This window comes from Rhynchophorus ferrugineus, unplaced genomic scaffold (assembly GCF_030347505.1).
Source record: "Rhynchophorus ferrugineus isolate W39M unplaced genomic scaffold, kcgeb_rfMv2 rfM9, whole genome shotgun sequence".
Classification (NCBI taxonomy): Eukaryota; Metazoa; Arthropoda; class Insecta; order Coleoptera; family Curculionidae; genus Rhynchophorus; species Rhynchophorus ferrugineus.
This window is the reverse complement of record NW_027472588.1, coordinates 2,953,008-2,977,488: the sequence shown is the minus strand read 5'-3', so window position 1 is coordinate 2,977,488 and position 24,481 is coordinate 2,953,008. Positions and strand designations below refer to the sequence as shown.

The window sequence follows — 24,481 nt, the reverse complement described above, 5'->3', positions numbered from 1 at the left end:
TCAATCAACACATATCTAACCAGAGCTCAGCTAGCAGCTACTTAAACGGTTAAATAGTTGTTTCCTAGCTTTCAAAATTGGAAAAAATTCAAAAACCTAGAAAATGTCCAAAGGTGTGTGTTTAGTATACTTCAGATGTCAATCTGAAGTCAAATTGGTATTGTACATATAATATGATCAAAATATATGTATACTAAGATAAAACTTAAGTTGACATTCAACGTAATATTCTCTATAAACCATGTAATCTTCATTGCTATTGCGATTATTTAGAGGAAAGTTACAACAACAAAAATGAATATTAAAAAAATCGACAATTTTCCCGGAAAAAGTGCCCAAAAAAATACCTGTCCGATAAAGATAACACACTCGAAATATATGCATTTTGGGATAAAATAAACGAAAATCCATGTTAAGTCGCTTTAGAATTTATAGTTTTTAAGATATATGACAGAAACAGAAATCCACTCATTTTTTGAAAATATACCTTTCAATGTATAATTTAAAAATAAATGGCTGTATAAAAATCAATATATCACCACTCGATCCAGCGTAAAATTATGTATAATCCCTGTGAATTTCGTTGACTTACGATTACACAAACGGAAATGACAGCCAAAATATTGAAAATGGCAAAAAGTCGCAACTTTTCTCGACTATATACATGGAAAAAGTGCAGATTTTTTTTGCCTCTCAGATTAATATAAAATTCTCAAAATATATGTTTCTTGATGTGAAATAAACGAAAATCCATGTTAAATTGCTTAACAATTTATAGTTTTTAAGATATGTAAGGAAAACTGACATTTACGCATTTTTTTGAAAATACAATTTTCCTTATTTAACTTAAAAATTAAAGACCGTATAAAAATTATTATACTACTACTCGATCCAGCGTGAAATTACGTATAATCCCTGTGAATTTCGTTGACTTACGATTACACAAACGGAAATGACAGCCAAAATATTGAAAATGGTAAAAAATCGCAAATTTTCACGACTATATATATGGAAAAAGTGCAGATTTTTTTTGCCTCTCAGATTAATATAAAATTCTCAAAATATATGTTTCTTGATGTGAAATAAACGAAAATCCATGTTAAATTGCTTAACAATTTATAGTTTTTAAGATATGTAAGGAAAACTGACATTTACGCATTTTTTTGAAAATACAATTTTCCTTATTTAACTTAAAAATTAAAGACCGTATAAAAATTATTATACTACTACTCGATCCAGCGTAAAATTACGTATAATCCCTGTGAATTTCGTTGACTTACGATTACACAAACGGAAATGACAGCCAAAATATTGAAAATGGTAAAAAATCGCAAATTTTCACGACTATATATATGGAAAAAGTGCAGATTTTTTTTGCCTCTCAGATTAATATAAAATTCTCAAAATATATGTTTCTTGATGTGAAATAAACGAAAATCCATGTTAAATTGCTTAACAATTTATAGTTTTTAAGATATGTAAGGAAAACTGACATTTACGCATTTTTTTGAAAATACAATTTTCCTTATTTAACTTAAAAATTAAAGACCGTATAAAAATTATTATACTACTACTCGATCCAGCGTAAAATTACGTATAATCCCTGTGAATTTCGTTGACTTACGATTACACAAACGGAAATGACAGCCAAAATATTGAAAATGGTAAAAAATCGCAAATTTTCACGACTATATATATGGAAAAAGTGCAGATTTTTTTTGCCTCTCAGATTAATATAAAATTCTCAAAATATATGTTTCTTGATGTGAAATAAACGAAAATCCATGTTAAATGGCTTAACAAATTATAGTTTTTAAGATATGTGAGGAAAACTGACATTAACGCATTTTTTTGAAATTACAATTTTCCTTATTTAACTTAAAAATTAAGGGCCGTATAAAAATTATTATACTACTACTCGATCCAGCGTAAAATTACGTATAATCCCTGTGAATTTCGTTGACTTACGATTACACAAACGGAAATGACAGCCAAAATATTGAAAATGGTAAAAAATCGCAAATTTTCACGACTATATATATGGAAAAAGTGCAGATTTTTTTGCCTCTCAGATTAAGATAAAATTCTCAAAATATATGTTTCTTGATGTGAAATAAACGAAAATCCATGTTAAATTGCTTAACAATTTATAGTTTTTAAGATATGTAAGGAAAACTGACATTTACGCATTTTTTGAAAATACAATTTTTCATATTTAACTTAAAAATTAAGGGCCGTATAGAAATTATTATACTACTACTCGATCCAGCGTAAAATTATGCATAATCCCTGTGAATTTCGTTGACTTACGATTACACAAACGGAAATGACAGCCAAAATATTGAAAATGGTAAAAAATCGCAAATTTTCACGACTATATATATGGAAAAAGTGCAGATTTTTTTTGCCTCTCAGATTAAGATAAAATTCTCAAAATCTATGTTTCTTGATGTGAAATAAATAAAAATCCATGTTAAATTGCTTAACAATTTATAGTTTTTAAGATATGTAAGGAAAACTGACATTTACGCATTTTTTTGAAAATACAATTTTCCTAATTTAACTTAAAAATTAAGGACCGTATAAAAATTATTATACTACTACTCGATCCAGCGTAAAATTACGTATAATCCCTGTGAATTTCGTTGACTTACGATTACACAAACGGAAATGACAGCCAAAATAGTGAATATGGAAAAAGTGCAGATTTTTTTATCTCTCAGATTAAGATAAAATCCTCAAAATCTATGTTTTTTGATGTTAAATAAACGAAAATCCATGTTAAATTGCTTAACAACTTATAGTTTATAACATATGTGAGGAAAACTGAAATCTACGCATTTTTTGAAAATACAATTTTCCTTATTTAACTTAAAAACTAACAACAAAACAAACTAACCGTCGGCTGGCAAGGTTAGGGCGTCTGTATTTTGGGATGCGCATGGAATAACTTTCATTGGCTACCTTGAAAAAGGAAGGACCATCAACAGCGACTATTGGACCGTTTGAAGGACGAAATCGCCGAAAAACAATTGCATTTGAAGAAAGTGCTGCTTCACCGAGACAATGCACCGTGTCAAAAATCCATGAATTGGGCTTCGAATTGCTTCCTCAGCCACCGTATTCTCCAGATCTGGCCCCCAGCGACCATTTCCTGTTCTCAGATCTCAAAAGAATGCTCGCTGGGAAGAAATTTTCGTCGAATGAAGAGGTGATCGCCGAAACTGAGGCCAATTTTGAAGCAAAGGACAAATTTTAGTACAAAAATGGAATCGAAAAGTTGCAAAGTTGTATCACCCTTGAAGGGAATTATGGTAAATAAAAAAACTAATTTTGCCAAAAAATATGTTTTACTATGGTAGACCGAGGACTTTTCAATTACCTGTTATTTTTCAGTCTCTGGTCCACTTGTAGATCTTGTTGACTGCTACTTGTGTTTTTACTACAGCCTTAGGCGGCGATATACCTTTTGTCATCATAAATGTGTTATTGGCAAATTTTCCTAAATGATATAAATGTATTTCGAAGAATAAATATTTGAAATACTAGCTACAAAATAGCTCAGTGTCAGGTAATTGAAAAACCAATTACAAATCATTTTCAGGATTTCAATAAACGAGTGTGAATGATCGGTGTATACACCAAGAAAAACCATACCGGAAAATTAATTCCCAGTCCTTATAATAATAAACAAAAAAACATCGAAGATATGCTCAACGATAACCCGACCAATAAATCCCGGCCATCGATCGACAGATATATCGAAAAAAAATCGACTCGTCCTAAAAGCCGAAGCCAGTCAATTCAAGTTAATTAATTAATTAATGTGCATCCGATCGCTCGCTTGCGTCACCGAAAAGAACACGAACCAAAAGGGGAATCGGCCGCTTATCAGCGTCCACACGTGAAAGGATGGTACCCGCTCGGTACCCATCTTCTGCGCCTCTCTGATTGATCGCCGCTCAGCGCCCGGTGGGGATGGAACATCATCTTTTGCCCCGGAGACCGTTATATAAGACCAATTGTTTTCCCTGAAGAACCAGTGAAGACCATCCACTCATTGTTATCACCAGTTTGTGGTTAGCGACATCGTGTCATCAAAAACTACGACAATGATGTTTAAAGTACACTCGGTGAGTAAGATGCCTTTTGGTTTTGTTGGATTAGTGTTTTCTAGTGAAATAATCCCTGGGGTAACAGAGATAATGAGGTTTTTTTTTTGTTCAAAATTGGCTTTATTCATCAAAGTAATCGAATCAAGAGCCACGCAATCATTCCAGCGCCGCTCTAACATTTCAATACCACCCTTGTAGAACGATTTATCTTTTGCCCTAAAATAGGCCTCAGTTTCAGCAATAACCTCTTCATTCGAACGACATTTTTTACCAGTGAGCATTTTTTAGGTCTGCGAATGGTGTTTTAGAGGTCGCTGGGTGCAAAATCTGGCGAATACGGTGGATGTGAGAGCAATTCGAAGTTCAATTAATGCAGTTTTGCCTTTATTTTGATTGAGTTGTGACGCAATTCTTTTTCCTTGTCATATGCGGTCGTTTCTTTGTAATTTCGCCCTTCAAACGCTCAAGATGGTAGATTGATATTACACCAATCACATCTCAAAATACCGAGACCATAACCTTTCCAGCCGATTGTTGTGCTTTCGTTTTGATTCCAGAGTGAAGTGATGGATCCACGTTTTATCCATTGTCACATATCAACGCAAAAATCCGTGTTTGTTACGTGTAAACATGACCAAAGACTGATCAGACTAATCAACACGTTAAATGCTCATGCAATATACGATTTTGTGGTTTTTTTAAAATGTTTTCCGCTGTTACCACCCCATTTGGACGACCACTGCGTTCTGCATCATCGGTGTCTCTCCACCACGTTTGAAGTCAGCAAACCAACGTTTTACTGTTGTTTTGTGATAGGCGGCGTCCTTATCAAACCTTTCAAGCCATCGCTTCGCTTGAAGGGTATTTTTCCCATCAAGAAGCAGTGTAAAATTAAAACACGAAATTGTTTTTGACCCATTGTTTTGAAAATAACAAATGTAGCGTCACTCTTAGCACAATAACTCACAAACTTATGAGTAAAATATCACGAAATTTTAACAGCTTTCTTTTGCTGTTCTCTTGATTTCGTGAATAACACTCGGCGTCTGAAGACATCTGTGCAGTTAAATATCTCAGTATCGTCAGCAAATGTCGCCATGATGATATTCTCCATTTGTGGCACATCACTTGGGTAAATTATGTTAAGACTTCGCTCCAACACATTTCCCCGTGGTACACCTGCTTTAGCTTTATTTTTTCTTCTCTAATTTGACTCTAAATATACTGACTGAAATGTATGGTAAGAGTTTAGGGGTTCAGTGTGTTGCTTGGAATGAACATTAAAACCAAAACCGACAATTGTGATATTTGACTGAGTAGCGTCACCATAAGTTTATGAAAGTATTCGATGAGTATTTATTTCGAATGGAAAATATAATTTTGAAATCTCCATGAGCATCTATTTACACTGAATAACACAGTAATACCAAGTGAAAAACTATCAGTTTATGTAGAGCAACATCAAAACCATCAAATATTACAGTTTGGTTTGGTTGTTTAATAGTTATCAATTTCAATACAGGCTAATCCAATGGTTTTCGAACATGTGGAAATGTCTGATTAGTCAACATTTAATGATTTCGTAAGTCCGTCACGTATTTGACACGAGATGGATTATCACAAATCATCATCAGATTATTTCTGTGGTCGGCAACCAACATAGAAGTGATTTCAGACAGAGCATGGTCTTCGCACGACCTTCTTTTTCATCATCACTACATAGTATAAAACAAAGTCGCCTTTTCTGTCCCTATATCCCTATGTGCGCTTAAATCTTTAAAACTACGCAACGGATTTTGATGCGGTTTTTTTCAATAGATAGAGTGATTCAAGAGGAAGGTTTATATGTATAATACATGCATAATATACTAAGGCAACATTGCTAATTTTAGAGGTTTCTAACGTGATGTCGTAAATTAACCTATTTTTTAGGCTTATTTAGCAATTAGCAAAAACGCTGCCTAACCCTACGAGTTAGATCAAATTAATGTACTACAGTATTGTACACCATAAAAAGGTCTACAAAAAAGTCCGCGATGGTATATGTTTATCTTTTAGGGATAACCCACATTAACCATTTTTATTGTTTACTTTTTACGTGAGAAAATGGCTTATTTACGAAGCTATTTTAAGCAATACGGCATTAAACCTTATCGAATTAATTACCTTAAATACAGTGTGCAATTAATATAGATCAATATGGTTCCTTACAGCATGTAAATTAAACAAATATTTTCGGAGATATTACAAATTTAAAATTTGCGTTTAAAAATGTGTAATGTAATAAAAATTGTATGAATTTAGATATTCCAAAGGTAGCAGGAAATCTTCATAGTAAGTATAGGGGAAGAGGAATTGTTTTACTCCAAATTTAATGCGTGCAGGCCAAGGGCAGTAATGAATGAACCAAAAATACTGGATCGATTTTAATCATGTTTTCATTGAGTGACATAGGCATATATTTTTTATGCCCGTGCAAAGTCGGAGCGGGCCGCTATGTTTTTATATACAACGTTCATATTTTTTCTGTAGTGTATTTAATTTAGTATCAGCATTGCACCCGTGCGAAGCCGGGGCGGGTCGCTAGTAAAATAATAAAATAAAATTCCTTGTGCCAAAAAATTATTGTGAGAAATTAAAATCACCCTTACAAAGATTATATAGTCTATTCAAAGTTTTTTGTACATATATCATCAAGATGTTTAATGTATTGCCTAACACAATTTATAAATTCGTTTCAGACTCAGACAATATTTTCCTTCTCATTTTATTCTAGTAAAAAGGAGACACAATGCTGTTTGATTAGTCCGGTTGTCAGATGTATACAAAATTCTTGAAAGCAATAGTGATCAGAGGTTATAACTCTAACCTATAAACTGTTGTGGCTGAATAGTTAACTGTAGTTCTTAGATGTAGTATAATGTTAAAAAGAAATATATTTGATAACATTTTTGTTCAATTATTTTATTTAGAATAGAATTTTGTTGTATGTTAAAGCCCAACTGCGGTAACATTGCGACGTTTCGACGTCACAAATTTAGATGACGTATATACAAAATCACTTTGAACGGACTATATATCTATTTTCTGTGGCATTTCTTTAATATGTTACTGATTCTTTTGATTCGTTTTTACTAACTGTTTATATTCTTTAATATATATTTTATTATATTTATTAATGGTACTGACTCTATTAATTTTCAGTTACTGATAGTGTCGCTCTTGGGGTACAGTTGGGCAGCCCGATTGGACAATCTCTATCTGCCGCCCGGTGCAAACGGAGGTGGAGGTGGACCAGGTATAGCACCTCCACGACCCGGAGGAGGACCTGGGGCAAGGCCTGGTGGAGGTGGTAAATAGCATTTAGCTTCCGGTTGTGATTTTAAACTCGAATTTTCTGAAATCTTAGCGTGCGTTATAGTTTTAGATTGATGTTTAGGAAATCCCAGTTCAAAGTTACCGCTTTTTAGTGAAGACGGTATGAGAAAATATCTTATATACACGCAGGATGGGCAAAAGCATGTTAACACTTCAAATGAAGAAAAACTAGTAAAAAAGTGCATGTGGAATGCTTATGCCACACGCTATACATACATAGCTATTTTTTATTAAGTTGTGTTGAGTTAAGTTAACAAAATATAATGAAAATTCATTAAGACAATTACAATATTTTTCTTCAAATATCAATATTAAAGACTTAAACAAAAAATTCTTCTGCCAAAAAACTCATTAAACAAATGTCAATATTATCTTATTTTTGACGTTTATTAAAGGAAATATCAACGTTTCGAATGAAATAATTTAAAAACTCTTCTTATGTTATGTAAAAAACGATAGATTCTAACTAATCAAACTAGCCATGAAAAAAACCGCATGTGCAATGCTTATGCCACACGTTATACATATATAGATACAGTATTATTAAGATTAAATTAGTTCCAAACTATAATGAAAATACACTAAGCGAAAACAAAATTTTTCGTCAAACATTAATGTCAAAATGACACATATATGATCGCTTTAAACAAAATGTCAACATTTTAAATCGAATAACTTACAAACTATTTTTATATTATGTATAAAAACGATAGTTTCTAACTGATCAAAGTGGCCATGAATGGCCTTACGCTACACGTTATACATACATATATACTTTTAATTAAGATTAAATTAATTCCAAACTACAGCCAAAAATTATTAGGGAATTTTTTTTTCAAATATCAATGTCAAAGTGACACGTATGATTTGAATTATATTAGATAATTTACATTAGATGCTATTATTTTATCTTACTTTATAATAATGGAAAATATTTAAACGAAATCACATTTGTTTATAACCTATGTTGTTCTATTAAAAATCGTGAAACAAATGTCAGTATGATCTTCTTTTTGACATTTGTTCAAGGAAATATCAACATTTAAACTAAATAACCTACGAATTGTTTATACTTACTGTTGTAGTTACATTTTGAGCGTGCTTGTGTCAATGTCATTCCAGATGGCGTAATATTAAAAAAGAAAAGATCACTCTTGTCTCCTTTTTTTATAACGCGTCTCCTCCATTAACTACATAAATCGAAATCTATGTTACCGATAAAGTTGGTCATGAAGCAACAAATCAGGAAGCGTCGGCTACCAGAATTTATTTACCAAGTCAAATGAGGTCGTGAAATGTTACCCGGCAATTTACGATATCATCACCGCCGACTTGGATGAGTTATACCTTCGGCATTACGTCGAAGAAAGAAATCCAAACGTCTATATCCGCGCAATCGTTTATTTATTAGCCAGTTCATAGAATTAATTAGATGGTTCTGACGGACGATGACAACCGTTTGAAGTTTATTGATGGATGCAACGTTGCCGGACGCCTCTCGAAATACGAAATACTTTCTGATTTTATCGAAAATATTCTTTGTATGACAAATAAATAACGGAATAAAATTTCGCTTAATTATTAGACTCGCGATTTTTACTTTTGTTGCCAGTTTAATTTTTTACGTTTTGTACCTGTGAAATTTAATGGTTTGTTTGAGTATTATATAAATCTTTATGAGTCAATAAATCTATTCTTTCAAATTGCCACACTTAAACTAGCTTGTGCTTCGTTCAATATAGCACCCATTCGAATTTTAGCAGTTATTTTGGCTGCAATTATATTTTTATCTGTTTTTAACATTTCTTAACCTAACAAAATCTCTCCTACCAACCCCAGGACCAAATCCAAAATGGTTGTTGTGCTATGTTAGATTCAACCTCTCGATTGGTTGTAAATGGCAACGTTGCATAATTAGACGGAAATTACCGAAGTTCAGCGAATGCGGTTGGGATTTTCTAGAAATAACCACTACTGAAATAGTCGCTTGTAAATGACAACGCCGCAAAATTAGGCGAAAACTGTCGAAGTTTACCGAATTCCGGCTGGGTTTGATCTACACTTAGGCACTACTGAAAATATAAGCATGGCATGAATAGTTTTGCACGACTACTTAATATAAAACAAAAATAAAGCACCCACAGTCATTTCGAATCTCTTCATCAGTTTAATTACATCTCGATGTATTGCATGATGCAGTTTAGACATTAATTGAGGCGATTTTTATCAAATAAATTTGTGACATACTTATATCCAACCTATATACACAGGCAATGGTAATGGGGGACCTGGAAGTCAGTATGGCCCACCTGGAGAGGGTCCTGGCGCTGGAGGCGGTGCCAGCGCCGATGCCCAGGCCACCATTCTATCCTACGAGAACGAAAACGACGGTAGCGGTAACTACAGATGGAGGTAACCATCAAATATCAACCAGCTAGTACATTTCCACCATCGCTCTTTGTGTATTTCAGCTACGAGACGAGCAATGGCATCAAAGCCGAGGAAACCGGCGAGTTGAAGAACGCCGGCAGCGAGTCGGAAGCTCAGTCTGCCGTTGGATCGTTCTCCTACACCGCCCCAGACGGCACCGTGATCAAAATCGAGTACACCGCTGACGAGAATGGGTTCGTTCCCAAAGGTATCAAGATATACATTCGATTATTTAAATAACACCAAAGAAAACGTTACTATTTCTATATATACGCTACCTATTGCCAATACTCTCCAAGAGCTGAATAACCAAAACGATTCTAGTCACCTTATAAAGCTAAACGCCACGAGAATCACCCTGAAATTATAAGGCAAGGACAGAGAAACGTTATTTCGTAACTCGTGATAATAGTTATTTTTTATGATCCTATAATTTTTTAAACTATAAAACATATTTTAAAATGAAATGGTGAAGGCATCAGATTTTCCTTAATCCAAAAAATTCGCTCTAGGTGACCATCTCCCCACACCCCCGCCCATTCCACCGGAGATACTCAAGTCTTTGGAAGAAAACGCATTGTCAGGCGGCGGTAATGGCAACGGTAACGGTTACGGAGGCAATAATGGTGGTGGCGGCGGTGGAAACGGTGGTGGAAATGGTGGAAGCACCGGGTACCGTTACTAGGCGAAAGAAAATTTACAATAGCAAACATGCGCTTCGTTTCCCATTATTTCCACATTACCTAGTTTAAGTTATTTATTTATTGCCTTATTTTATTCGTAAGTTACCTGAAGATTTATCTGCCAGTATATGTAAGAATGTACATGTAATAATAACCGTATATTGTTGACGACTTTGCTACGAAATGGTTCACGCTTAATAATTACAAAATGATAATCCAATGTAAAGATACTCGTACAGAAAATGTAAGATAATTTAAATTATATTGTAATTATATCTTATTTATTGTGGCTGTCTATGTTATTTTTCATATAATAATAAAACAATATTTATTTATTACAACTTTATATTTTTGGTACACACTATACAACTAGATAACAGTTAATTCTATTATGAGTATTGTTCCCCTCTGTATCAGAAATCAAGAAACAAAACCCAATTCAATTGATGCGTTTGATTTTGTCGAACAGCATGCTGTCTCTGTTTAACCTACGCGGAGCGCGTGAGATAGAATGACGATCAAACCTGTTTGGCGGATACCCATCGCGACTTGTGTAAAAATAAATCCAGCCTTCTGATTGGGGGGACTCGAATCCGTCTGTCAATCGCTGACGTGACTCTTCGGTGCGTTTGTCACTGCGGCCGATTATTTACAAGGTCACTGTAAAAAAGGTTCCGATATTGTGGGGAGAAAGGTGTGGCGCCACCCGCACAGGCAAAAAATAGACCTGTCAACGCGAGACTATTTTGATAATTCAGATTCTTAAGTAGTAGTAATAGTAGTGGAAAATACGACAACGAATATGGTGGTGAAGGTATACGTAAGCGGCATATCCGGCAACAAAGAGGTAACCGATGAGAGACCTTTTGCTGTATAAAACTACGGTTTCGAATGGGTTTTTGGCAATGTACCTGATCTGTGCCTGTTATTTTGACAGGTGAAAAAGCGACAACAGAAAGTTTTGCTCATTTTGGACTCGAAAAAAGTCACTTATGAGGTGCTCGACATCGCTGAACCGAATATGGAGGAGGCGAAGGAGTACATGCAGAATAACTCGAAGCTGATGGGGTGCACCATCGGCGATCCGAACCCCAGACACCCCCTGCCTCCGCAAATATTCAACGACGATGAATACTGTGGGGTAAGTGTTATGATTCAAGTTGATTGACATCATGACTCAAAATCGTACTCGCGATAACCACAAGTGTTTAAGAATGATTAATTGCCGTACACCAAAACAACATTGTTACAATTGTGCGATATTTTTTAGGATTATGACGCGTTCGATATGGCAAATGAGATCGATGAGATGGAGAAATTCTTGAAGCTGGCACCAGGTGAAACCGCTTCACAGGAGATTCACGAAAATGGTGAAATACCTGATAAAGTAGCCTCTAAAGAATCATCGCCGGCCAAGGAAGTTGACGAAGCAGGTGATGTGTCTGAGAAAGTTGCCTCAAAGGAAGCGTCGCCAGAGAAAGAGTCCAATGAGGAAACCGACATATCTGAGAAAGTAGCTTCAAAGGAGCCGTCTCCAGCAAAAGATACTGATGCGTCTGATAAACTGGCATCAAAAGAACAGTCACCAGCAAAAGATACCGAAGAGAGTACAGTTGAGTCAGAGCAAGCTGAAGAACCTGTTAAAGAAAAATCTCCATCACCCCAGAAAGAAGAGGCGGAGAGTGGAGATAACGAAACTGATGACCAAAAGGCTGAGAACGCGACTAATGGCAGTAAGGAAGAACAAGAAGAAGATGACAAGGCAGCTGAAGATGATCATGAAGAAGAAACCGATAAGTCTGAACAAGTATAATTTTCCTTTATATCGATTTAACATATAGGATATGTTATGAACTGGTGCCATAAAAGAACTGAATTCCTTAGAATATATGGGACTAAAATTAAACTTTGACCATTTTCCATGACCATTTCGAATGTTCCATATATTGTCATGTTACATATTCCACTTCATTCATAACATTACCCTATACAGTAATTATGCTAGTGCTGAAAAGCACCTACTACATTGGCCTGCAATATGTATATATACATACTTATTAAAATTGTTTATATATTTAAAAAGAAACATATTTTTTGTCATTATAGGGAAATATAATTATACAACTCGCCTTTTTTGCCACATTTTAGTATTATAATTTATTATGATGACATTATCCATATATATATTTATAATACTATATAGGACAAAAATCAAAATTATGAAATATATTTATTTAAACATAAGTATAGTGTCTTTGTTTAATTAAAGGAAAAATTTTATGTAAAGTTCTTGTTCTAACAATATACTGTGTTGCCATTATATTCACGTATATTTTGTATATAGCAACAATTTTTTATCATAATATCTTTATAGATAAATAAGATAGAATACCTATGAAATTGCATCGATAAAAACAGAAAAAAATATGCTGCTAAAAAGCTATTTTATTTGAGCGAACATAAGTGGTATTATGTTGAATAGACTATTCAGTAAAAATGAAACTTAAGTACTTACTAGAAGTATTTGGTCTGAAGAAATATCAATTTTTTAAAACTCCGGAATTTATATTGGACAGATATTTCAACTGCACTATCAGACAACCAGTTAAACACCGTTGTTAGAGGTTAAGATATCAAAAATAAATAACAAAAATGTTCTCCAGAAAATTAATAACAAAACTGCAAGTTATGGGTCCGAAAAACCTGTGCAGATTGTGTTTATTAGAAGGATCTTTGCGAGACATTGTCGAGACCAAGCTCCCTCATATGATCGAGGATTGTTTCGAGATCAACGTAGGTATTCGTGCGTTTCCAGTCAATAATTAACTAAATTATGTGGTTTTTAGATAACTTCCGATAAAACGTTGCCGCAACGTATATGCTCATCATGTTTTCGTCAAATCATTCGATTTTATGTATACAAACAAAAAGTGATAAAGGCCCAAGATTATCTTCGGATCTATACCAATGCTAAACAATTCCATCCTATTTCTGTAAAGGAAAAAAACAAGACCCATTCGCACAGGAATAAATTCGAAGAACTGGAAAATATTCATGAAGAGATCCAGAAGAAAAGAGTAGAACTTAAGAAATGCATGGAGAAAATCATTAGTTATAATTTTGGGCCTCCACCCTTGGTTCCTATACAGCCATCTGACATAGTCGTTTCTACAAAAAAATATGTTAAAGATGGCTTATTAGAAGATACCCCAGACCAGATGGAGCCAACATTGCCACCTTTAATACCGCTTAGAACTGATTTCAATAACGACAGTACTTTAAAACCTTTAAATTCTAATATATACTCTGAAACTTTAGAAGCCCAAACATTCCAAGACTGTAACTCATTTTCCTGTAATATTTGCAAAGAAAAACTTGATAGTCGCCTTAAATTGTTGAAACATTTAAGAAAACACAAATCTACAAGGTATTACCTCTGTAATATTTGTGGGAAGAGATATTCCACACCTAGTACATTTCGAGTGCACATGAGAACTCACACAGGTGAGAGACCTTTTGAATGTAATATATGTCACAAGAGATTTGCCAGATGGACTGGTGTAAAAAGTCACATGAATATCCACAAAAATGTTCAGCCTTTCAAATGTGAAACTTGTGAAAAAAGGTTCAAGACATCATCCAATTTATATAGGCATAAAAAATTGCACAGTGGCACTGGGTGCTTCAAGTGTTCTTTCTGTGAAAAGACTTTCAATCAGTCTGAACATTTAAAAGTTCACGAGCGTATTCACCATACCAAAGAAAAACCTTATCTGTGCAGTGAGTGTGGTTGGTATAATATAATTTAAAAGAACACCCATAACATTACACTATTAACTCTCCTTAGGAAAAGGTTTTGTCAATTTGCAACGACTGAAACGCCATGAGTGGATTCATAATGGACAGAAACCCCATCCTTGTTTGTTATGTCCTAAAGCCTACACAAATTCTGCTGATTTAAAAAATCACCAACTGAAGATACATCAAGGAAAAACAGTACAAAAATTATTTGTATGTTCTATTTGTAACAAAAGGTTTACACACCATTGCAGGTAAAAAATATTACATTATTTAATAGCGTGTATATTATTTCTCTTTATTACAGGTTAATAAAACACACGCAATCTCATGAAAGTCCTGATATAAATTAAATTACCATATACACTTTTAACTTTCTTTTTTGAAAAATAAAATTTTCCTACCCCAATCTGTTCTTACACTCTCTGCCACTTTCAATAAACGACACTCATTCACAATGAAATTCTCGATGTAATCCTCTATGTTCTGCCTAATTTTTAACTCCTTAAACTTAGGGAACTCACAGTTACTCTGCTTTAGTCTCTTGATAGCGGTCCGGTAGCACTTCCACGGTTGTGGTTCAATCACCAAAAAGTCTGTCAGCTTTGAAACCTTGCTAAGAAATAACTTTAAACCGTCGTCACCGTGATTTAAATGTATCCACATTGAGATTGAAAAACAAAACACCACATCAAATTTATTACAATTTAATTCACTTAAATAACGTTCAATTTCCCCAAAATGATCATCATTCATTATATCAATGCATTTAAAAGTAACATCACTAGAATTATACTTCTCCACTGCTCTTTGTATCAATGTAGGATCAATATCAAATCCAAGAACTTTGCAGTTTTTAATGTTTATAGTATTTTTGAAAAAACTATATATTGCCACTGTTAGGTCACCAGCATTACAACCAACGTCTAAAATATTGTAATTTTTTCCCGCTCTAGTTGAGTACACAGGCCAAATATCTTCAGGTAATAAAACAACTCGTTTGTCAGGTGGATGAAATTGATAATAGTTAATAAAGTTTCCAAATCTAACAGCTCCAGGATTCCCATTTTTAAAATTGAGATCATCGTTGTTCATGATTGTCAGAAAATTAAACTATCAATACTGATTAGCAATGGAAACTATCGAAACATTTGATAAAGCCAAATATCTATAAACAAACAGTAAATATTTTACAGTTAATAATATTAATATAATTATACCTAGGTTATCTTATTCAATATTTTTTGAGTTGGTAGGTGGTAGTATACCATTTTTTTATATTTTATTTCATTTTGTTTGTATATAAATCAGGAATGAAGCAATATTATCGAATCTTTTTAAGGTGTTTTATTAATATTTGCAAAGTAAAGTAATATATTGTGTACAATATTCTCTATATAATACTAATAAATATTGTGTTTTTTCGTTATTTGAAAGAAATGTCGATATATCGACATATAAATATCGATATAGTTGTACTCGATTAATGGAATATGTAACCACACTTTTCTGTTTTTCTATTTAAATGTTTATTTTCTGATAGAGATGGAAATAAATTACTTAAACAGCTGTAGGTTTTGCTTGAAGGAATTTCAAGATATGGTGGACCTGTTTTCGTTCGAATTAGATTATAACAGGAACGAGGACGTCATCGAGTTTATCGAGAGATTAACCACGGTTAAAGTTAGTTAGGAGAATATCTGGCAATTATTGGTTCATATATGTATTCAAGTCATGTTTTAGATAATGAAAAGTGAATATTTACCTAGCGGCGTTTGTTTGGATTGCACCAACAGAATCAAGACGGCATATATATTTTATCGTATGTGTAAAACTTCAGATGAACTGCTAAAGAAGGAGGAAACTCGTCGGAAATTCAGAAAAATTGAGGAAGAAGCTCTCTTGGACGAGAATGAGATTATCGATGATGTGCCTGTTGATGATGATAGCATCCACTTGATTAAACATGAAGAGACAGAACAAAACCTTTCTTCAACTTCAGAGAATAGTCTACAGGCGCCTTCCTACTCAGATTCAGAAAGCGCTGGGAAAAATGACGACCAATTACCAAGATATAAGACTGCAATCTCAAAGCCTGTAATTCACGTCAAGGATAAATATAAGTGTGATAAGTGCCTGATGTCGTTTAGCAATAAAATCAAATTTCTAGGTCATCAGAAGGTTCACGATAACACTAAGCCCTTCAGGTGTGACATATGTTTGCAGAGTTTCTTAAAAGAAGTAAGACTGAGGGGTTTTTGTATGCTGGTTGGTTAATATGGTATTGAGGGTTTCAGATCCATTTAAAAGTGCATTTGAGATCTCATGTGAAGAGCGAAGAGAAGAAGTTTGCTTGCAAGACTTGCGGGAAGCAGTTTATTTTTGCTTACTTGCTGAAGCAACATGAATACAAGCACTCTGATCAGAAGCCTTTTCCTTGTCCTAAATGTAATAAAGGTATCTTGACTTTGTTAATGTAGGTGTTTGTGCATTGTTCTAAGGAGGTCTTCTGGCCTAGTGACTTACTTGGAATAATGGATTTAATGATTCATGATTATTTCAGAGCGTATATGCAATTAAAAATATTGTAAAGTTTATCTAAAGTAGAAGCGAACTCATGTTTTCTCATTTTATGACAACAATTTGTCGCAATATTGCCGCATTTAACTTTGATATTTTATTTTAGCTTGGGTATCCCCTGGAGGTTTAATCCATCTAATTAATAGTTGTACATCTATGTGATATTTTCATATTTTCGTATTTTATTTTCTTTAGAGAACATATTTACTTTTTTGTGTTTAGATTTTGTTTCTTTTTTCAAAAAGCTCTTTGTTTAAACTTTGAAAATATGCAGAAAAAATTTCTGTATCAAAATACCTCCTTAATTCTTATATGGGGAAACACCGTAACACTAACCAATATGCGGTATTCTGAGGGAATGTCTGTTTCAGGATGTCTCACGTCGGAAACTCTGCGTCGTCACATGAGGGTCCACGACGATGATTACAGAAAGAAGGCGTACGTGTGCACCATTTGCCGCAAAGAGTTTCCGTATCCCAGCTCTTTGTCCGAACACATGAAGCTTCACACGGGAGAGAAACCGCATCTATGCTCGATGTGCGGGAAGGGATTCCGCCAGGTGGGGTCCCTGCATTACCACCAGAGGATCCACACCGGTCTGAAACCGTTCGAGTGCAAGTTATGCGGAGACCGCTTCATGTCCAGGAGCCTCCTGAAAGACCACATGCGGAAGCACACCAACGAGAGACCGTTCGTGTGCGATTACTGCGGCATGTCCTTCCGCCAGTCCAACGGGTTGAAGAGTCACACCCGGACCCACACCGGCGAGCGGCCGGTTCTGTGTACCATCTGCGGCAAGAAACTGAGCACGACGGGTCAGCTGACGATTCATCTCCGGTCCCACACCGGCGAAAAACCCTATCAGTGCGGCGACTGCTCGAAGGCCTTCACCACCAACGCCCTGCTGAAGAAACACACCAGGATCCACACGGGCGAGCGTCCCTACGTCTGCGGGGTCTGTGACAAGGCGTTCAGCCAGAGCTCCACGCTGAAGACGCACTCGTTGATCCACAAGTCCAGTCCGGCAGCCATTAAAAGTCCAGCGAGGGCGAAACCGACTCGAGCGAGGAAGAAGGAACCGAAGGGAAAGGCCACGGTGAGAATTGACGTGCAGGAAAAGGACACCAGCGAGATCAAGACGGAATTCACTGTGATACTGCCAGCTCCGATACCGTTGATCATCCCCAACCAAGATACGTAGGCGCATGAAAGAATAATCCGCGTTTTTTTTTCCTTGGGAATCGTACAGTGTCATGCTTTCTCGAATAAAAGTTATTCGAATCCGAAAAACGTGGATTACTTATCACACGTCCAATATTTTGTTTTCAAGGATCAACATTTTTATTCAACAATAAAAAAAAAATATTTTTAAGAAACTGATTATTTGTTTTTCGTAAAATTACTTTGAATAAAGGCTTATCTTCAAACTAAGTTCACTAGATCAGTGAAACCTATTTCCGTCCAAGTTGTATAGCAACCGAAAAATTAAAGAAAGGAAAACTGTCTAGAATATTTATTGTTACATCTACAAATCTATTCATTTTTTAAATAAATGTCCGTATTAAATTTACCTGTATTAGTTTTCCCTCTACCTGCACTATGATCTACCTTTTCCTTTTTATTCCACTTTTCCTTCCTATGATTTTTTAAAAATATCTTCATAACTAAAGTCAAATAAAATCGTGAAGAACAAAAATAGAATTTTCGAAGAAGTTCACAGAGTATCGTGAAGTGATCGAGATATAAAATAACGTGTGTCAGTAGATTATTCCACTGGTCGACCTTTCTGGTTTGTTCATAATTGTAGTTTTTTATCTCTATTACAGCTCTATAGTCCTTTCAATAAAACAGACAATGCACGTCATAAATGAATTCTCATTTTCCTTCCTTTTATCGTAGTTAAAATGAGACTATATCAATGCTATATCCTATGCCAAATGTCTGCAAAATTATTAAAAAAAAATATAGGATATAAAAAACAAACGTGACAAATACAAATTTGATGTGGCGTGCTGACGATATAAATTTTGATTACGTGTATTGTCTGTTTGGATAGACTACATATTATTATTATAGTCTGTTCAAAGTTTATTTGTATATGCATCATCGAAATTTGTGACGTTAAAACGTCGATATGCTGCCGCATCAACTGAGTTTTAGTTCAGTTTGGCTTTGACATACAACAAAATTCTTATCTAAACAAAATAATTGAACCAAAATGTCATTAAATATAATTTATTTTAACATTACAGTACATCTAATAACTCCAGTTAATTATACAGCTACAATAGTTTATAGGTTAGAGTTATAACTCTTATCAATATTGCTTTCAAGAATTTTGCATACGTCTGACAAGCGCACGACTTTGACAGGCTCATTCTTTTACGTATTCGAACTAATCAGACAGCATTGTGTCTCTTTTTAATTAGAATAAAATGAGAAGGAAAATATTGTCTGATTCTAAAAGTAATTCACAAATTGCGGCAAGCAATACATTAAACATCTTGATGACGTATGCACAAACAAACTTTGAATAGAGTATATATTGCCTTTTAAAATGTTATAGTTAATGTTACACAGTTATTTTGTTGACAAAAAAACTTTTAACACAAGACTAACAAAAATGTTCCTTAGATTTATTTTAATTAACTCTTTAATAGCAACAACTATCTTCAACGCTCATTAACAACTTTATTCAACCAAACAATACCAACTGCAGCTCTAATCTCAATTTAACAACAAAACTTCCTCCCGGTTTTGTTCCGGGTTCTCTCGTGTACCCTAAACCTATAGATGCAGGTGAACTCTTCGTTTCCGTAATTATTAAGTACCGTCAACGTTATCAGTTCGAACGTCTTGTTCTGGAACGTGTGCTTCTCCGGTATCCTGAAGGTCTGGTGCTGTTTCCCCATCCAGTCGTATTCGAAGCCCCCCAAGTGTGTCCCCGCGTTATCGTTCTCGGTGGTAAAACCCTGCAGATCGAGATAATTACACGGATGCTGCCGGGAATGCTGTAGATTTGACGTACGTGCACTTCGAACTCTTTTGGGGCACTGGTCATCCCGTCCACTCCCAACAATAACCTTGAGGAATGACTCAGACTCACTCCGCCCACTTCGATCGCCTTCCCCAGTCTTATTTTGATCCTTCCATAAGTTCCCCTAAACCATATCATATTTATCTATCACAGAACTGCATAAAGTACTTACCAAAAGGCAAAACAACTTCCTGGTAGGACACAGGGTCTCAATATTTCCTCCGGATTGCTTAGCATGTCTAGATTCACTAACTTAAAGAGCGAGAAAGGTCTGTGAGTGGGGTACGGTCGAGTTTCCGATGATATCTCAACCACAGAACCCCCAGCGTAAATAGCAGCATAATCTAAACAAAATGAAACACTTCGACGTTAATATTTCAGATCTATCCTTAAATCCAAATATATCATCACCCATTAAACCAATATTATCGGCCTCGTACAATTCTATCGCATTATTAATGGCTGTTTTCATCTTAATATCTTGTTGTGACTGTATCCCTTTCAATATTGAATTTGTTTCTGATCTTTATAACAAAAACTAACGTGGGAAACAAAATTAACACTATTTAACATATTACCTCCATTTATTTATCATTTCTATATCTTTTTTAAGCGGATTAAATTTCTCATTTAGATCGTCAGTTATTTGTTTGATGATATCACTTGATGAGAGAGTGTCAAAACGTACATCTGGTATGTTATCAATTTTGATTTCCGCATTTTGAGGAATCATGTCGTTCTCTAGATATACAGACTGATAATCTAAAAATTACTCATCGAATATTATTTATATTATTCTATATTAACAGTTTCATTAAACACTTACAATAAAAACCACTCAAACACATTAATATAGTGAAAATAATTACAATAATATGAGTACAAATAGCTAAAAGTAATGAGGGTTATATTTATAATAATAATGATTCCTAAAAACCTTACTTTTCCATAAACACGAACCTTGTCGTCGTGTTATATAATTACAATAATACGCTGGTATTAAATCGACCAAATCTGGTTCGTTATACATTTTATTTAACGACTTAAGAAATCTAATTACCCTTACCGACAACTATCACTGTCAGACCGATTATTGACACATTTCAATTGTCTTACGTCGATCGTTAGGCACTACGTTTTCGGGCGTCATATCGCTTTACTTTCTAGCGCGATAGATTTTTTTTTGGGTGACAGGAGGAGAACACGACTCTCCATCCCGCGAGAATCCCCGTTCGCGGGGTAAAAGCGGGAAACAATGGGAGCATCTGTCGTTTCCCAGATCGACACTTTGCGCTATTATCGCGATGTAGGAAGAAAACACCGAAACCTTTTATCGGAAATCAATTAGAGAACATGCGGTTTTACTTCGGTCGCTATGCGTTACGAGATCAGGAGATTTTCTTTCGTCTCCCGAATTTTACGAATCTTTCGAGAACGGCGTGTTGATGGCCGTCTACACACTATCGATATTATTTAATAATATTGTCAATGTCTATTTTTGACGTCTCTGTCAACATAAAGCCTTTTATAATTGATTTTGTTAAACGTTATTATAAAATATATGTGAAACTGACATGTGTAACCGTTTGAAGTGGTTTGTTCAAGCTATTTATAAAAACCCCGTATGTGGACAAGGGTTGTTCATTTCATTGAAGTGTAGCGTGGCATTTGATAGGTTACTAAATAGGGGAAATTCGATATATGTTTGACGTAACAGTAACAAAATCAAATGTAATGTGATTTTTATATTGTTTTTTTATCAATATTGTATTTATTTACGTATTATATTTATTATCATTGTATTGATTATCAATAATTTACGGTGGTATTATATAGGTATTTGTTAAAGTAAATGTGACATTATTTTTTATATGGTTTGGTTTGGTTTCATAAAATGAGATTTAGAATATAAATTAAAGAAAATTAAGAATGAAGGTATTATATATGTGTTTATAAATGGAAATGTGATTTTATTTTGAGTCAATATTGTGACTATATATATATATATATATATATATATATATATATATATATATATATTTGTATAATGGTACGATTATAATTTACAACAAGACATTAAACATAATCCAATATTTTCTAAAAAGTATTTGTGCTTTTTTCCTCCAACCAAAAGATAAAAAGGAGCTTGTGTATGTGAGTTGATTTAAGCAATTTGTGACACAACTTGAGTAAGAAGCAAGGAGCTCAATATTAGATCTGTCACGAGCGTCTGAAAGCATGTGATATAGTGAAAAACTGATTGAACTTCAATTGATGGAAAATCTACTTGAATGAACTATGGAAAATTATTTTGCAGTGCTGCAGTAAGTGTTGTCTTAAGCCTAACTTCATTACTTTTTACATTCGATGAAAACTCCACTCGCCTTATTATCAAGATTTGGCTCCTTCCGACAAGCGCTTGTTTTTCTTCGAAGAATCATGATTTTTTTTGCGAAATACTTTGTGACAATTTGCAGATATTTGACAATAGACTCGACTAGCACCAATACAAATCGATATTCTATATTGACTCATAGATCATTCTATCTTTTTTTAATTAGTGAAAAATGAGAAGGAAAAATCGGCTACGAGTTTAAAATGAATTTTACATTTTGACAAATTGCATTTGGCGGTATAACCGACGTCATATATGCCGTGCATTGGCTGTTTTTTTAACGGGCCATATAATAAGAAGAATCATAATTAATTTGTATTATTTAACGACAGCGTTTAAAAATATTACCATAACAACGGTCATTATATCAGAGGTTACCATGGTAACGTCAGTCTGACAGTTAAACGTCTGTTGAATTTTAATATTTAAAAAAAATGTTAAAAACACTGAATTTGGATAGTACTTGCTCAAAATTCGGTTTTAGTGGGTGTAAGTTTTGTGTATGTTTATGTGGATTCGAGAACTTGGATTCGCCAACGGACCGCCATGCAATATTTGTTAATATATTAAAAAATTTTAGGTTATAAGAATATAAACAACAAGAGAAGTGAACAATGATTGGTTCTGATAATCTATAACTTGTTATTTTAATTATTTGTTAATTCTATAGTTATGTTTTCATTTATTGATTTTTTTTCAGTTCTTTTTTATCAATTTTCACTTATTTCACCTGTTAATTTCTTATATAGTCCTTCCGAAAGAACATACACAAGTCAAAACACACACAAAATTTATAATGCAACGTTGCCGTACCAAATTTAAGTTTTCTTTTATTTTGAATCTGACAACAAAATACTAATGTAATTAAATTTATAAAACAAAAATGTTAGGAAATATAATTTATTTTTACATTATAGTAGATATGAATAGTTTATAGGCTAGAGTTATAACCTCTTATTATTGTTGTTTTGATGAATTTTGCATACGTTTGGCTAGCGTACGACAGGCTAGTTCCTATACACGTTCGAACTTATCAGACATCATTGCGTCTCTTTTTAACTGGAATAAAATGAAAAGGAAAATATTGTCACTACATAGTATAAAACAAAGTCGCCTTTTCTGTCCCTATATCCCTATGTGCGCTTAAATCTTTAAAACTACGCAACGGATTTTGATGCGGTTTTTTTCAATAGATAGAGTGATTCAAGAGGAAGGTTTATATGTATAATACATGCATAATATACTAAGGCAACATTGCTAATTTTAGAGGTTTCTAACGTGATGTCGTAAATTAACCTATTTTTTTAGGCTTATTTAGCAATTATCAAAAACGCTGCCTAACCCTACGAGTTAGATCAAATTAATGTACTACAGTATTGTACACCATAAAAAGGTCTACAAAAAAGTCCGCGATGGTATATGTTTATCTTTTAGATATAACCCACATTAACCATTTTTATTGTTTACTTTTTACGTGAGAAAATGGCTTATTTACGAAGCTATTTTAAGCAATACGGCATTAATCCTAATCGAATTAAGTACCTTAAATACAGTGTGCAATTAATATAGATCAATATGGTTCCTTACAGCATGTAAATTAAACAAATATTTTCGGAGATATTACAAATTTAAAATTTGCGTTTAAAAATGTGTAATGTAATAAAAATTGTATGAATTTAGATATTCCAAAGATAGCAGGAAATCTTCATAGTAAGTATAGGGGAAGAGGAATTGTTTTACTCCAAATTTAATGCGTGCAGGCCAAGGGCAGTAATGAATGAACCAAAAATACTGGATCGATTTTAATCATGTTTTCATTGAGTGACATAGGCATATATATTTTATGCCCGTGCAAAGTCGGAGCGGGCCGCTATGTTTTTATATACAACGTTCATATTTTTTCTGTAGTGTATTTAATTTAGTATCAGCATTGCACCCGTGCGAAGCCGGGGCGGGTCGCTAGTTTAATTCTAAAACGAATTTACAAATTGCGACAGGTATCTTAATGACGTATGTACAAAAAAACTTGTATAGACTATAATGTTAATAACGACTCGTTTAGGTC

At 34.1% G+C, this 24,481-nt stretch overlaps 6 protein-coding genes across 8 annotated transcripts; 4 read left to right on the top strand and 2 right to left on the bottom strand.

Annotated features, from left to right (window-relative positions):
* Positions 1 to 3,986: 3,986 nt before the first annotated feature.
* On the top strand, positions 3,987 to 10,751 carry LOC143202541 (uncharacterized). Of its 2 annotated transcripts, none has more exons than XM_076414150.1 (5): positions 3,987 to 4,133; positions 7,320 to 7,464; positions 9,764 to 9,905; positions 9,965 to 10,131; positions 10,436 to 10,751. In XM_076414150.1, exons 1-5 carry the CDS (start codon positions 4,113 to 4,115, stop codon positions 10,606 to 10,608), a joined length of 648 nt encoding a protein of 215 aa, XP_076270265.1. In that variant the 5' UTR covers positions 3,987 to 4,112; the 3' UTR covers positions 10,609 to 10,751. The 2 variants fall into 2 exon arrangements, with proteins under 2 accessions (XP_076270265.1, XP_076270264.1); XM_076414149.1 differs by having other exon boundaries at positions 7,320 to 7,467.
* Positions 10,752 to 11,212: 461 nt separating this feature from the next.
* On the top strand, positions 11,213 to 12,850 carry Sh3beta (SH3 domain binding glutamate rich protein Sh3beta). The gene is made up of 3 exons (XM_076414146.1): positions 11,213 to 11,453; positions 11,544 to 11,747; positions 11,877 to 12,850. The coding sequence occupies exons 1-3, from the start codon at positions 11,409 to 11,411 to the stop codon at positions 12,417 to 12,419; spliced, it is 792 nt and encodes a 263-aa protein (XP_076270261.1). The 5' UTR covers positions 11,213 to 11,408; the 3' UTR covers positions 12,420 to 12,850.
* Positions 12,533 to 15,652, bottom strand: LOC143202539 (putative RNA methyltransferase CG11342). The gene is made up of 2 exons (XM_076414147.1): positions 15,625 to 15,652; positions 12,533 to 15,572 (listed from the first exon to the last, which is right to left on the bottom strand). The coding sequence occupies exon 2, from the start codon at positions 15,497 to 15,499 to the stop codon at positions 14,774 to 14,776; it is 726 nt and encodes a 241-aa protein (XP_076270262.1). The 5' UTR covers positions 15,500 to 15,572; positions 15,625 to 15,652; the 3' UTR covers positions 12,533 to 14,773.
* LOC143202529 (uncharacterized) lies at positions 13,259 to 14,813 on the top strand. Its single transcript, XM_076414134.1, has 4 exons — positions 13,259 to 13,399; positions 13,453 to 14,395; positions 14,454 to 14,658; positions 14,712 to 14,813. Exons 1-4 carry the CDS (start codon positions 13,259 to 13,261, stop codon positions 14,755 to 14,757), a joined length of 1,335 nt encoding a protein of 444 aa, XP_076270249.1. The 3' UTR covers positions 14,758 to 14,813.
* A 222-nt stretch (positions 15,653 to 15,874) lies between the features above and the next one.
* LOC143202525 (uncharacterized) lies at positions 15,875 to 18,552 on the top strand. 2 transcript variants are annotated; one of them, XM_076414128.1, is made up of 4 exons: positions 15,875 to 16,087; positions 16,148 to 16,645; positions 16,702 to 16,861; positions 17,356 to 18,552. In XM_076414128.1, exons 1-4 carry the CDS (start codon positions 15,950 to 15,952, stop codon positions 18,183 to 18,185), a joined length of 1,626 nt encoding a protein of 541 aa, XP_076270243.1. In that variant the 5' UTR covers positions 15,875 to 15,949; the 3' UTR covers positions 18,186 to 18,552. The 2 variants fall into 2 exon arrangements, with proteins under 2 accessions (XP_076270243.1, XP_076270244.1); XM_076414129.1 differs by having other exon boundaries at positions 15,906 to 16,087; positions 16,137 to 16,645.
* Positions 18,553 to 19,599: 1,047 nt separating this feature from the next.
* Positions 19,600 to 21,136, bottom strand: LOC143203210 (SUN domain-containing protein 1). The gene is made up of 7 exons (XM_076415348.1): positions 20,964 to 21,136; positions 20,848 to 20,910; positions 20,600 to 20,783; positions 20,433 to 20,545; positions 20,194 to 20,365; positions 20,013 to 20,145; positions 19,600 to 19,956 (listed from the first exon to the last, which is right to left on the bottom strand). Exons 1-7 carry the CDS (start codon positions 21,049 to 21,051, stop codon positions 19,717 to 19,719), a joined length of 993 nt encoding a protein of 330 aa, XP_076271463.1. The 5' UTR covers positions 21,052 to 21,136; the 3' UTR covers positions 19,600 to 19,716.
* Between the last annotated feature and the right edge of the window lie 3,345 nt (positions 21,137 to 24,481).

Coding starts and splice junctions, on each gene's coding strand:
- LOC143202541 (XM_076414149.1), top strand. CDS start 4,113: ATGATGTTTAAAGTACACTCG. Junction 7,468..9,763: donor GGCAAGGCCTGGTGGAGGTG/GTAAATAGCATT, acceptor CTATATACACAG/GCAATGGTAATGGGGGACCT. Junction 10,132..10,435: donor GAATGGGTTCGTTCCCAAAG/GTATCAAGATAT, acceptor AATTCGCTCTAG/GTGACCATCTCCCCACACCC.
- Sh3beta (XM_076414146.1), top strand. CDS start 11,409: ATGGTGGTGAAGGTATACGTAAGCGGCATATCCGGCAACAAAGAG. Junction 11,454..11,543: donor GCATATCCGGCAACAAAGAG/GTAACCGATGAG, acceptor TTATTTTGACAG/GTGAAAAAGCGACAACAGAA. Junction 11,748..11,876: donor ACGACGATGAATACTGTGGG/GTAAGTGTTATG, acceptor GATATTTTTTAG/GATTATGACGCGTTCGATAT.
- LOC143202529 (XM_076414134.1), top strand. CDS start 13,259: ATGTTCTCCAGAAAATTAATAACAAAACTGCAAGTTATGGGTCCGAAA. Junction 14,396..14,453: donor TTATCTGTGCAGTGAGTGTG/GTTGGTATAATA, acceptor AACTCTCCTTAG/GAAAAGGTTTTGTCAATTTG. Junction 14,659..14,711: donor AGGTTTACACACCATTGCAG/GTAAAAAATATT, acceptor TCTTTATTACAG/GTTAATAAAACACACGCAAT.
- LOC143202539 (XM_076414147.1), bottom strand. CDS start 15,499: ATGAACAACGATGATCTCAATTTTAAAAATGGGAATCCTGGAGCTGTT.
- LOC143202525 (XM_076414128.1), top strand. CDS start 15,950: ATGGAAATAAATTACTTAAACAGCTGTAGGTTTTGCTTGAAGGAATTT. Junction 16,646..16,701: donor TGCAGAGTTTCTTAAAAGAA/GTAAGACTGAGG, acceptor TGAGGGTTTCAG/ATCCATTTAAAAGTGCATTT. Junction 16,862..17,355: donor TTGTCCTAAATGTAATAAAG/GTATCTTGACTT, acceptor TGTCTGTTTCAG/GATGTCTCACGTCGGAAACT.
- LOC143203210 (XM_076415348.1), bottom strand. CDS start 21,051: ATGTATAACGAACCAGATTTGGTCGATTTAATACCAGCGTATTATTGT. Junction 20,911..20,963: donor AGGTTCGTGTTTATGGAAAA/GTAAGGTTTTTA, acceptor CATTACTTTTAG/CTATTTGTACTCATATTATT. Junction 20,366..20,432: donor CGATAATATTGGTTTAATGG/GTGATGATATAT, acceptor CATTTTGTTTAG/ATTATGCTGCTATTTACGCT.